Raw genomic sequence first — 14,323 nt, 5'->3', positions numbered from 1 at the left:
ATGACTTCGACGCTTTGATGCACTGAATCGGGAAATCCATATCTATATATATGTATGTATGTATGTATGTATGTATGTATGTATGTATGTATGTATGTATGTATGTATGTATGTATGTATGTATGTATGTATGTATGTATGTATGTATGTATGTATGTATGTATGTATGTGTGCGTGCGTGCGTGCGTGTGCGTGTGTGTGTGTGTGTGTGTGTGTGTGTGTATGTATGTGCGTGCGCGTGCGCGTGCGCGTGTGTATGTATGTATGTGTGAATAACTTTGGCGTCATATGGAAATATATTTTATAAGGACTATAATTGAAATTGGCGTTGTCTCACTTTGTATATTAATATAACATAATGTTATTTGTGTATACATTAAAATGCATTGAATATATATGTATATTAATAGGCGTAGCTTGATGTCCAATCCATTTGATGTATATAAACACAATGCAATTTTGTTCAAATTGAAAAAGCTATCACAGCTACATAATGATAAAGGAATATTTATGGTCGTTCTCAGTGGATATCTGTCGTTTTGTGGCTGATATCGAAGGCAGCTAAGTACTTAGCTTAATTTATGCATACCAATACTTGCACATATATTTTGTACGAGTTTTCTCTCTTTGATCTAGTACCCAAATTTATTGTAAGGATTACTTCCTTTTAATGATAGGAGTAAAGGATCATGGGTAAAGAAAAATGTTTGTTGGTGGAGGAAAGCCGGAGTACCCGGAGAAAAACCACCGGTCAGCGGTCAGTACCTGGCAACTGCCCCATATGGGATTCGAACCCGCATCCCAGAGGTGGAGGGTTTGTGGTAATATGTCGGGACATCTTAACCACTCGGCCACCGCGGCCCCCAAAAATTATTTAAGAACAGTGGCACCTCTTATCAAATAATTATTATTAAGAAGAGAAAGAGATAGGAGAGAGTTATAACTACTAAGATTGTGTTTTGCATGTTATTGTCCTAGATGTGAATGTGTCTAAAGAATTTATCATATCTACATTAATAAGACAATTTATTATAGAGTATATAAATGCATCCTAGTAGTAAATTTTAACAACATGATATCAATTTCATTACACACCAAACTGCGTCTATGCTGTATCTTAAGTATATATAACTATTCCACACTCATCTTCGTGGTACAGAGGATGAGCGTTACATACATTATTTTATAGTCACAAGTTATAGTAACGAAAGACCCATGATAACTAAAAGGTATGTAATATTATCCGTATTTCAGTGTAATAAAGCTATGTGACAGTTCATCCATGACTAAGCATAAGATAAGCAGTGTAAAGTCAGTTTTGGAATCATGCGTTATATACACGAACATTCATTTTGATTTTTTTTCCACAAGTCTATTCTATTATTTACCATGTACTGTGCTGCGCAAAATCAAGCATTGTCAATTCTACTCCATTGTTAATGGTTCGGGTAAAGCGGTTTTGACAACCCTGACCTTGTTGAATTTGTCTGACTAATTAATAGGTAGACAATTACTGTTCGGAGAAGACAAATTGGGTAACTGCTCGACAATATCTAGGTCAATACCGACAAGGTCGAAAATGGGATTGGATCGAAGGAATCTATACAACTAGTCAATTATTGTACAGGTTTGTTGAATGGTGACATTAACGCTCCATTAAACATGGAAGTCGTTTCTATGGCCGGTTTGGTAGTAGGATATGTATGTGCATGATATGAGAAATGCAATTTAATGATAGAACTATTGTATTTTAAAGTATATGTTTGTTGTGATATATGGCCTTATTTAAGGTAAAGAGTTTAGTTGCATTTAATTTTTTACGTAATGTTATATGTTACCCAATTAGTGAATGTTTATTATGTCATTTTTCTGATGAAATTGACAGTACTGAAGTTCACATCGTACTAGTCACCGAAACGTCACGCAAGAAACTGGTTGTGAATAGCACTACATTAGCCATAATTGATAACCCGAAGAAAATATTAAGAATACGTTTTAATTGTTTGTGTAATCAAACATATTGACATGCACTAAAAGCACTTTTTCGAACTGTTATATAATAATTGTTTTAAATCTTAAAATATGGAACACAACTTTTAATAGTAATCAGATGAATTGATTTTCGAGACCCCTATTAAATATGTTATGCATGCTTGATCATCCAATGTATTCCATACTAGATATTTGTTTGACATGGATGGATGCCCACACGTTATTAACTAGGCCCCGTGTCATTGCAGGAAGTGAATAGGTTCAGATTGCACAGTAAGCTTCAGAAAGGCTGATCGTCGGCGAAATGTCGGATCTCTTGAAAGACTTCCCAGAGTTTGGATCTAAACTGCGCGAGACTGACTTTGTTCTGGAGGAGGGCTACACTTTCATCAATAATGGCTACATGGGAGCTGTACCTAAGTCAGTGATAGCAGCGGAGCAAAAGTAGGTATAGTGTAATAACATATGCTTTCCAAACTGTTATCTGAGGCCGAGACAACGTAACACATGTTAACGAATATTTAGTCTACAAATGTTTAAATTTATTTAAATACGAGACAAATATCATTCATTACGAATGTACATAATGTATGACAATAAAAAATTAAACCGACAATGCTTAGATATATTTGAAATCAATTCTACGAAGGATAGACCCATGACTTGGTGCGCCAACGATTTTCTATTGAATATTAACCAGAATGTTGGTAATAACTATTTTATTACTATCATGACTTAACGTGTTGTTCTCCACAGAGACCATCAGATGTGATCGAACAATGTTTTAATTTGCATTCGACTAACCTCGGCTGATTCCGGCATCCTTGGCACGGGGTCTGCCGAGAAGTTACGAGTGTCACAATTGTTTTGCTAATAATGTCATGCGCAAAGTCACGCTTTACGCTGAGATTAAAACAGTTTGCTGCGAAATATGATATGTTCTAGTAACTCAAAGGACAATGAAACACAGCCATTAAATAATTTTCACGGTGTATCTTTTAAATCTCGTGATTACGTTTCTTTATGAGATAACATTACACACACACAATAAGATGGAGTTAAAGCTACCTATTTAATTTCTGATTTTATTTTGTATCCATAAGAAAAGGTAGATAAAAATCTACTATTGTATTCCATTCATGTTGACATAACACAGAAGTCATAGGATACAAGCCATGTACTGAAGTTATGGGAAACTGGACATTGCAATTCGAGTTTTTCTCTTCTAGTGGCACAAAAGACTAGTGAAAAACAAAATGGCTGTCACCGGACTTAAAAAAGCTTAACACAAAAAAAAAAAAAAAAAAAAAAAAAAAAACAACAACAAAACAATATTTCACGTCAATCCTCATGCCCGATAATCCAGAGGTTACTATCACTGACCTTATATCCACTCCTGGACTATCTCAAAGTAAAACTGGAAAATCGAAATGCTCAACAGTAGTCTTTTTTTTCTAATTATGAGGATGCCTGTTTAGCTTGTATTTGCTTGTTTGCATCAATAACGGGTTCGACAATCTTTTCGTAGACCATTTATTTTCTTCAGATTTGATATTGTTAATTTTTTTCTTATGATTTTAAAATGTATTTATTTATAATTCATCTTTTGAAATACTGTCTGAAAAATGAATATTGTGCAATTTTATCTCCTCCTTTTCTTTCATTTTTGATAATTGTAATATCCCATAAAGCCTCCCCTTTAAGGACAGGTACGTTTCCAACTCTAAAAAATAGTGATAAATAGTTACTCTCTAGGATAATACTATATCTGAATAAGTTTAAGGAACATTATTGACACAATGATATCGAATGTGAAGAGACAAGAAAAAAAGTTCTTTGTTTATTCCAGGTTGCGCGATAGAGTAAAGAGACAACCCTCTTCCACGGTTATAAGAAACAAAATTCCGGAATGGACAAACAGTCGGAACGTCGTAGCTGACTTTCTTAATGCTGATCCAAGCGATATTGTTCTTGTGCCGAATGCAACAACAGGTATCAAATGTTTACCATAGTATTGAATGAGATGGTAGAATCATTTACCTTTGAACCTAAGGTTTCAACTACTGTTCATCTATGGAACAATTTACCTACTACAATAAGACAGTCCTTAAAATTATCTTGATAGTGACAAAAACAAACCGGCGGATCAATATCATCTGTAGAAACCATAAAGCACAAATCTATCATCCTATTCTCCAATTACAATATAGAAGCATAAACGCAAATCTTTCTGATAGACACCTTAGTGATGATCTATTTTATTACTGTGATTACATCGGAACACATTTTCATTTGCTTGTTATATAATTAGACTGAGAGAACAACATATCTGGACGTTCAATTATGACTGAAATGTTGGTTGTTTATTGTGGGGGTAGTCCAGGCCTTTCTGTGCAAGGAAATGACGTAAATATATTGGCTATACCAGATAAATGTACAATTACATGATATGTTTTCCTCGTTATATAAGTAAATTTCTATGGCATCACACTATCAGAGTGGAGTCACTGATGGTAATGTCTCGGTTGAAGTTGCTAGAGGTGACAAAGTCATGGTACAGTATTATTGATGATTCCCACAAACTACACCTCAAGTTAAGTTCGGGTATTACTGTAGTGTTTTTACGTAGTAACAGGATTTATTATAAAAAAAAACTTACTTTAAGAAGTGCATTGCTAACTAAAGGAATACATAGTCAGTCACGCAGAACAGTGGGTTAATCCGGGTATATGCTATTTACAGTTACATGCATCATAGGTCCATTTGGCAATAACTTATTTGAACAAACTGGGGCTACAGTTTGAAGTCCGCGGTTATGGTTAAATGTATTTATTGCCGTTATATGTTACATTTTGAGTCCTTACTTTGCCCTTAACTGGTGAAATGGAATACTGAATTTTAAAAATATTAATCATTGTACATATGGCAATTTTACATGAGCCTTTTGATGTTCCATATCCGTATTAGTAATAATTAATACCCAACATGTGTCACCTAGCAACATATGTTGATGTCATATCTCTTGGATCGGAGAAGGCAGGTTACTATACAGAGTTTGGTGAACACTTCTGGGAAAGTGATGTGCTGTATTAGTCGAGATTATGTCTACAATATCTTCTCCAAAACAGAATTTGTTATGGAATGTTCGATTGGAAACAGCTCACCTATATGTATATAATATAGTTACTGATATTGTCTATATGGCCAGTTTTACATCAGTGATTGTTGTAGTACTGTATGATTATTTCTTTGTTTACTAGCTATCAGTACCTTGTTGATGTCGGTCCCGATAAATACGGGAGATACTATCCTCATCACCAACCACACCTATGCCTCTACACACAACGCATGCGCACATGTTTTAGAGCACCATAAAGGTAATAAAACAGAACCTACAACAAACTGTGACGATGTCACTAAATAATTATATTTCGCCGTTCTCATGATTTAGTTTAGTATTATGCTTGTTTTATAATGACACACTTTAGCCTGTTTTATAAGAATATGTTCTGTAGAGGTATTTCAGACACTGATATGATTTACATGAAACTGGAAGAGATTTGATTAGGATAAATAAATTCCTCACATTTACAATCCGTATTAATGTGTACCTGATTCTTCTTGATAAAACATCATGTAGGTAAGATTCTTTAGTTGGTGAACATATTAACATGTATATATAAATATACAACTGTTGTCCTCTTGTTCCATGACAGGTGTTAAGACGGAAGTGTTGCGGATTAGCATCCCTATCAAGGACACAGCTCAAGTTATCGACTTATTCCGTGAGGCGCTAAACAACGACCCCAACATTCGAGTTGTTGTCATTGGTACAGTATCATAAGCTCACATGAGATATAGAAACAGACTACACAAAAAAGCAAAAATAAACACCAATCCCCATGTTTGGCATAGATATCGTATCTTAAGAAATTAAACTGTCGACTTGATCCGTGAAGCAAAATCAAAATATATTGAACAACTTGAAAACTCTCTGAATGATGATAAAGTCCCTCCAGACAAACGGTGGAAAATAGCTAAATCTATCACCAACTTCACTAACAAATCTTCCTCTATCCCCCTTCTTGTATCTAATAATCAAGTTTTTCATCATCCGGTAGAAAAAGCTGAAATACTAAACAATCACTTCGCTAATATATCTACAACCTCACCAAACCTTAAACTTCCCCAAACAGCAGAACATATACAACTACCACCATTCTCACTTTGAAATATCCAAATAACATAACAAGATGTCCTTGACCAAATTAATATTATTAATGTTAACAAACCAGCTGGTCCTGATAGCATTATTACAAAAATAATTAAAAAACTCAATACTTCAATTGCACTTCCCCTCACACTATTGTTAAATAAATTATTAGAATCAGGATCAGTACCATCTAACTGGAAGCAAGTTAATATTAATGCAATATACAGATGAAATGGTTCTTCCAACGATGTTCTGAATCATAGACCAATTTCAATTACTTCCTGTTTTAGTAAATTGATTGAAAAAAAAAATATTTTTAAATATTTTTATAACTACCTTGTTGATAATTCTATAATTACCAGACATCAGTCAGGCTTAACACCAGGTGACTCAACTGTAAAGCAATTATTGTTTATTTATAATGAAATTATTAGTAATATGGATCAGGGAAAAGAGTTGAGGTTTATTTTTTGTGACATAAGCAAAGCATGTGACCGAGTATGGCACCATGGTCTTCTATTTAAATTTAAAAAAGTATGGTATTTATGGAAATTTGCTTAATTGGTTTCAAAATTTCGGATAGAATGCAGAGAGTAAGTACCGAAGGTCGTTTTTCTCAATTCAAGATTATTAATGCAGGGGTACCCCAAGGATCTGTTCTTGGCCCGTTTCTATTTCTTCTTTACATTAATGATATCACAGAAAATATCTCAACTAATATAAAGATTTTTGCAGATGACACTTCTCTTTATGTTATTAAAGACAACAACCCAGCACGAGCGGCACAAGAATTAACATCTGACCTTACTAACATAAGTCAATGGGCACACACCTGGGACATAAAATTTAACCCTACTAAAACTCTGTAATCTTTTCCAGGAAAAGAAACACAAATCACCCTACAATAAATTTTCAAAACAGCCAAATCACTGACACTTCATTTAATACACATCTAGGGCTTACATTAACAGATGATGCAACATGAAATCAACACATCCACAACATATATGAAAAATCTTACAAAAGACTCAACATTCTTCGCTACATAAAAACTAAAGTCAGTAGGAAAACATCACTTTTGTTATATACACCATTTATAAGGCAAATTTTAGAATACGCTGACATTGATTGGGATAACTGCACCCAAAAATCTACTGAACTTTTAGAATCAATTCAATTAGAAGCAGCAAGAATAATCACATGCTTTCGATCAAGCACTTCTCATATTAAACTTTATACCGAACTTGGTTGGGAATCTCTGGCTGCCAGAAGAGAGAAACACAAATACATCCTGATGTATAAATCAATGCACGAACTTTCCCCACAAAATAATACTAATAACCCTAATGAAAACCACTATTCTCTCCGTCACACTAGACAATTTAACCCCCTAATATGCAGGACTAACAGTTACTATGACAGCTTCTTTCCATTCATGTGACGCACTGTTGATACCTCTGATACTAATCTCTATAACTCTCCTACACTTGCAAGAATCAAACTTTTATTAGATAAAGCTAAAGTAACTGATATAATATCAGTTCAAATTTTTAAATCAGAAGGGGAAAGGAGGGCAAATATCATTCTTACGCAACTTAGAAATAATTGTAGTGATTTAAATTCTTATTTACACCATGATCATCTAATTGATAACCCTTCATGTAGTCGCTCTAATTCATTAGAAACAGTTTCTTATTATTTTCTAGCTATCCCCTTTACAATGATTCCCGCAATGAATTACTCCAAAACCTGAATAGGTACACTAATACACATAATCATATTAGTATTGACACATTTCTGTACGGATGTCCTGATTGTGGTATAAATACAAATAGACAAATACTTAAGATATTCATATATTCATAGGAAAGTCTCAACGTTTTAATCTTTATAAGATACAGTAAGCCTTTATATTGACCTTTGGACTTATTCATAGAATATTTTTCATATCAATCAAGTACATGTAATTTTGTAAAATCCTTCAAAAAGTTGGAAACTAGTTTGGTAATATTTCTGTGTTTCTGTGTTAATAAACTGATTTTCATTTATTTAGTTTGTGATTCTTTACAACAGTTAATAAGTTATCATATTATTATATTTCTAAACTTAAAATAATTAATTATGTATAATTCAAACAATAACATTTTGGATGGTTATGACCTGTGCAATAATGCACGCGGACTTTTGGTCAATGCACCTAACTGTATATTATTCCATAAAAAAGTTATGACTCATAATATATATATATTGATATCGATATTATGATCACTATATCCTCATGTTTAGATTATAATTGTGTGTAAGGTGTGTGTTATGGTGTGTCTGTGTGTGTTAAACCTGAGTTACCTCCCCTGAATGTTATTGTATTTTTTTCATTTCAAAAATATTAATGTAACAATATATATAGAGATATTATAACTGATATAAACACTCCATCCACCAATGGAGAGAACTTATATAGGCCTAGCCTGTTGTTCCATCCTTTTAACTGTACAATCAATATGTCAATACAATTTGTTGAAATGAAATCATTAGCTCAAATCATAAACATTCTGGTTGTTGTCATTGATACAGTATCATTAGCTCAGATCCTAAACATTCTGGTTGTTGTCATTGATACAGTATCATTAGCTCAGATCCTAAACATTCTGGTTGTTGTCATTGATGCAGTATCATTAGCTCAGATCCTAAACATTCTGGTTGTTGTCATTGATACAGTATCATTAGCTCAGATCCTAAACATTCTGGTTGTTGTCATTGATACAGTATCATTAGCTCAGATCCTAATCATTCGAGTTGTTGTCATTGATACAGTATCATTAGCTCAGATCCTAAACATTCTGGTTGTTGTCATTGATACAGTATCATTAGCTCAGATCCTAATCATTCGAGTTGTTGTCATTGATACAGTATCATTAGCTCAGATCCTAAACATTCTGGTTGTTGTCATTGATACAGTATCATTAGCTCAGATCCTAAACATTCTGGTTGTTGTCATTGATACAGTATCATTAGCTCAGATCCTAATCATTCGAGTTGTTGTCATTGATACAGTATCATTAGCTCAGATCCTAAACATTCTGGTTGTTGTCATTGATACAGTATCATTAGCTCAGATCCTAATCATTCGAGTTGTTGTCATTGATACAGTATCATTAGCTCAGATCCTAAACATTCTGGTTGTTGTCATTGATACAGTATCATTAGCTCAGATCCTAATCATTCGAGTTGTTGTCATTGATACAGTATCATTAGCTCAGATCCTAATCATTCGACTTGTTGTCATTGATACAGTATCATTAGCTCAGATCCTAAACATTCTGGTTGTTGTCATTGATACAGTATCATTAGCTCAGATCCTAATAATTAGAGTTGTTGTCATTGATACAGTATCATTAGCTCAGATCCTAATCATTCGAGTTGTTGTCATTGATACAGTATCATTAGCTCAGATCCTAAACATTCTGGTTGTTGTCATTGATACAGTATCATTAGCTCAGATCCTAATCATTCGAGTTATTGTCATTGATACAGTATCATTAGCTCAGATCCTAAACATTCTGGTTGTTGTCATTGATAGAGTATCATTAGCTCAGATCCTAAACATTCTGGTTGTTGTCATTGATACAGTATCATTAGCTCAGATCCTAAACATTCTGGTTGTTGTCATTGATACAGTATCATTAGCTCAGATCCTAAACATTCTGGTTGTTGTCATTGATACAGTATCATTAGCTCAGATCCTAAACATTCTAGTTGTTGTCATTGATACAGTATCATTAGCTCAGATCCTAAACATTCTGGTTGTTGTCATTGATACAGTATCATTAGCTCATATCCTAAACATTCGAGTTTTCATTAATACAGTATCATTAGCTCAGATCCTAAACATTCTAGTTGTTGTCATTGATACAGTATCATTAGCTCAGATCCTAATCATTCGAGTTGTTGTCATTGATACAGTATCATTAGCTCAGATCCTAATCATTCGAGTTGTTGTCATTGATACAGTATCATTAGCTCAGATCCTAAACATTCGAGTTGTTGTCATTGATACAGTATCATTAGCTCAGATCCTAAACATTCTGGTTGTTGTCATTGATACAGTATCATTAGCTCAGATCCTAAACATTCTGGTTGTTGTCATTGATACAGTATCATTAGCTCAGATCCTAAACATTCTGAGTTGTTGTCATTGATACAGTATCATTAGCTCAGATCCTAAACATTCTGGTTGTTGTCATTGATACAGTATCATTAGCTCAGATACTAAACATTCTGGTTGTTGTCATTGATACAGTATCATTAGCTCAGATCCTAAACATTCTGTTGTTGTCATTGATACAGTATCATTAGCTCAGATCCTAAACATTCTGGTTGTTGTCATTGATACAGTATCATTAGCTCAGATCCTAAACATTCTGGTTGTTGTCATTGATACAGTATCATTAGCTCAGATACTAAACATTCTGGTTGTTGTCATTGATACAGTATCATTAGCTCAGATCCTAAACATTCTGGTTGTTGTCATTGATACAGTATCATTAGCTCAGATCCTAAACATTCTGCATTGATACAGTATCATAAGCTCATATCCTAAACATTCTGGTTGTTGTCATTGATACAGTATCATTAGCTCAGATACTAAACATTCTGGTTGTTGTCATTGATACAGTATCATTAGCTCAAGATCCTAAACATTCTGGTTGTTGTCATTGATACAGTATCATTAGCTCAGATCCTAAACATTCTGGTTGTTGTCATTGATACAGTATCATTAGCTCAGATCCTAAACATTCTGGTTGTTGTCATTGATACAGTATCATTAGCTCAGATCCTAAACATTCTGGTTGTTGTCATTGATACAGTATCATTAGCTAGATCTAAACATTCGTTGTTGTCATTGATAAGTTCATTACTCAGTCCTAAATTGGCTAATGATACGTCATTAGTGTTGTCATTGATACAGTATCATTAGCTCAGATCCTAATCATTCTGGTTGTTGTCATTGATACAGTATCATTAGCTCATATCCTAAACATTCTGAGTTAATGAATACTGTATCATTAGCTCAGATCAATCATTCTCGTTGTTTGTAGGATCATTAGCTAATGATACTGTATCATGACAACAACTCGAATGATTAGGATCTGAGCTAATGATACTGTATCAATGACAACAACTCGAATGTTTAGGATCTGAGCTAATGATACTGTATCAATGACAACAACTCGAATGATTAGGATCTGAGCTAATGATACTGTATCAATGACAACAACTAGAATGTTTAGGATCTGAGCTAATGATACTGTATCAATGACAACAACTCGAATGTTTAGGATCTGAGCTAATGATACTGTATCAATGACAACAACTCGAATGTTTAGGATCTGAGCTAATGATACTGTATCAATGACAACAACTCGAATGATTAGGATCTGAGCTAATGATACTGTATCAATGACAACAACTCGAATGTTTAGGATCTGAGCTAATGATACTGTATCAATGACAACAACTCGAATGATTAGGATCTGAGCTAATGATACTGTATCAATGACAACAACTCGAATGTTTAGGATCAGCTATGATACTGTAACAACAACTAGAATGTTTAGGATCTGAGCTAATGATACTGTATCAATGACAACAACTCGAATGATTAGGATCTGAGCTAATGATACTGTATCAATGACAACAACTAGAATGTTTAGGATCTGAGCTAATGATACTGTATCAATGACAACAACTCGAATGTTTAGGATCTGAGCTAATGATACTGTATCAATGACAACAACTCGAATGATTAGGATCTGAGCTAATGATACTGTATTAATGACAACAACCAGAATGTTTAGGATCTGCGCTAATGATACTGTATCAATGACAACAACTCGAATGATTAGGATCTGAGCTAATGATACTGTATCAATGACAACAACTAGAATGTTTAGGATCTGAGCTAATGATACTGTATCAATGACAACAACCAGAATGTTTAGGATCTGAGCTAATGATACTGAATCAATGACAACAACTCGAATGTTTAGGATCTGAGCTAATGATACTGTATCAATGACAACAACTCGAATGATTAGGATCTGAGCTAATGATACTGTATCAATGACAACAACTCGAATGTTTAGGATCTGAGCTAATGATACTGTATCAATGACAACAACTCGAATGTTTAGGATCTGAGCTAATGATACTGTATCAATGACAACAACCAGAATGTTTAGGATCTGCGCTAATGATACTGTATCAATGACAACAACTCGAATGATTAGGATCTGAGCTAATGATACTGTATCAATGACAACAACTCAGAATGTTTAGGATCTGAGCTAATGATACTGAATCAATGACAACAACTCGAATGATAAGGATCTGAGCTAATGATACTGTATCAATGACAACAAATAGAATGATTAGGATCTGAGCTAATGATACTGTATCAATGACAACAACTCGAATGTTTAGGATCTGCGCTAATGATACTGTATCAATGACAACAACTCGAATGTTTAGGATCTGCGCTAATGATACTGTATCAATGACAACAACTCGAATGTTTAGGATCTGAGCTAATGATACTGTATCAATGACAACAACTCGAATGATTGGATCTGAGCTAATGATACTGTATCAATGACAACAACTCGAATGTTTAGGATCTGCGCTAATGATACTGTATCAATGACAACAACTCGAATGATTAGGATCTGAGCTAATGACACTGTATCAATGACAACAACCTAGAATGTTTAGGATCTGAGCTAATGATACTGTATCAATGACAACAACTCGAATGATTAGGATCTGAGCTAATGATACTGTATCAATGACAACAACTAGAATGTTTAGGATCTGAGCTAATGATAATGTATCAATGGCAACAACTCGAATGATTAGGATCTGAGCTAATGATACTGTATCAATGACAACAACTTCGAATGATTAGGATCTGAGCTAATGATACTGTATCAATGACAACAACCAGAATGTTTAGGATCTGAGCTAATGATACTGTATCAATGACAACAACTAGAATGATTAGGATCTGAGCTAATGATACTGTATCAATGACAACAACTAGAATGTTTAGGATCTGAGCTAATGATACTGTATCAATGACAACAACTAGAATGTTTAGGATCTGCGCTAATGATACTGTATCAATGACAACAACTCGAATGTTTAGGATCTGAGCTAATGATACTGTATCAATGACAACAACTAGAATGTTTAGGATCTGAGCTAATGATACTGTATCAATGACAACAACTCGAATGTTTAGGATCTGAGCTAATGATACTGTATCAATGACAACAACTCGAGTGTATAGGATCTGAGGCTAATGATACTGTATCAATGACAACAACTCAGAATGTTTTAGGATCTGAGCTAATGATATTGTATTAATGACAAAACTCGAATGTTTAGGATATGAGCTAATGATACTGTATCAATGACAACAACTCAGAATGTTTAGGATCTGAGCTAATGATACTGAATCAATGACAACAACTCGAATGATAAGGATCTGAGCTAATGATACTGTATCAATGACATCAACTAGAATGATTAGGATCTGAGCTAATGATACTGTATCAATGACAACAACTCTAATGTTTAGGATCTGAGCTAATGATACTGTATCAATGACAACAACCTCGAATGTTTAGGATCTGCGCTAATGATACTGTATCAATGACAACAACTCGAATGATTAGGATCTGAGCTAAAAATACTGTATCAATGACAACAAAACTCGAATGATTAGGATCTGAGCTAATGATACTGTATCAATGACAACAACTAGAATGATTAGGATCTGAGCTAATGATACTGTATCAATGACAACAACCAGAATGTTTAGGATCTGAGCTAATGATACTGTATCAATGACAACAACTCGAATCATTGAATCTGAGCTAATGATACTGTATCAATGACAACAACTCGAATGTTCTGGTATCTGCGATTAATGATACTGTATCATTGACACAGTATCATAGCCGATTAGGATCATGAGCTGTATGTCATTTAATACAGTATCATTAGCTCAGATCCTAATAATTCGAGTTGTTGTCATTGATACAGTATCATTAGCTC

The 14,323-nt window shown here is 34.0% G+C and overlaps 1 protein-coding gene across 1 annotated transcript; it reads left to right on the top strand.

The window, feature by feature from the left end:
• Positions 1–1,453: 1,453 nt before the first annotated feature.
• LOC138306723 (uncharacterized) lies at positions 1,454–7,055 on the top strand. The gene is made up of 5 exons (XM_069247193.1): positions 1,454–1,627; positions 2,241–2,436; positions 3,842–3,984; positions 5,253–5,369; positions 5,709–7,055. Exons 2-5 carry the CDS (start codon positions 2,297–2,299, stop codon positions 5,834–5,836), a joined length of 528 nt encoding a protein of 175 aa, XP_069103294.1. The 5' UTR covers positions 1,454–1,627; positions 2,241–2,296; the 3' UTR covers positions 5,837–7,055.
• The last annotated feature ends 7,268 nt before the right edge of the window (positions 7,056–14,323 follow it).

The sequence above is a fragment of the Argopecten irradians genome, chromosome 1 (assembly GCF_041381155.1).
Source record: "Argopecten irradians isolate NY chromosome 1, Ai_NY, whole genome shotgun sequence".
Classification (NCBI taxonomy): Eukaryota; Metazoa; Mollusca; class Bivalvia; order Pectinida; family Pectinidae; genus Argopecten; species Argopecten irradians.
This window is presented reverse-complemented; position numbering and strand designations above follow the sequence as displayed.

Coding starts and splice junctions, on each gene's coding strand:
- LOC138306723 (XM_069247193.1), top strand. CDS start 2,297: ATGTCGGATCTCTTGAAAGACTTCCCAGAGTTTGGATCTAAACTGCGC. Junction 2,437..3,841: donor GTGATAGCAGCGGAGCAAAA/GTAGGTATAGTG, acceptor TGTTTATTCCAG/GTTGCGCGATAGAGTAAAGA. Junction 5,370..5,708: donor TGTTTTAGAGCACCATAAAG/GTAATAAAACAG, acceptor GTTCCATGACAG/GTGTTAAGACGGAAGTGTTG.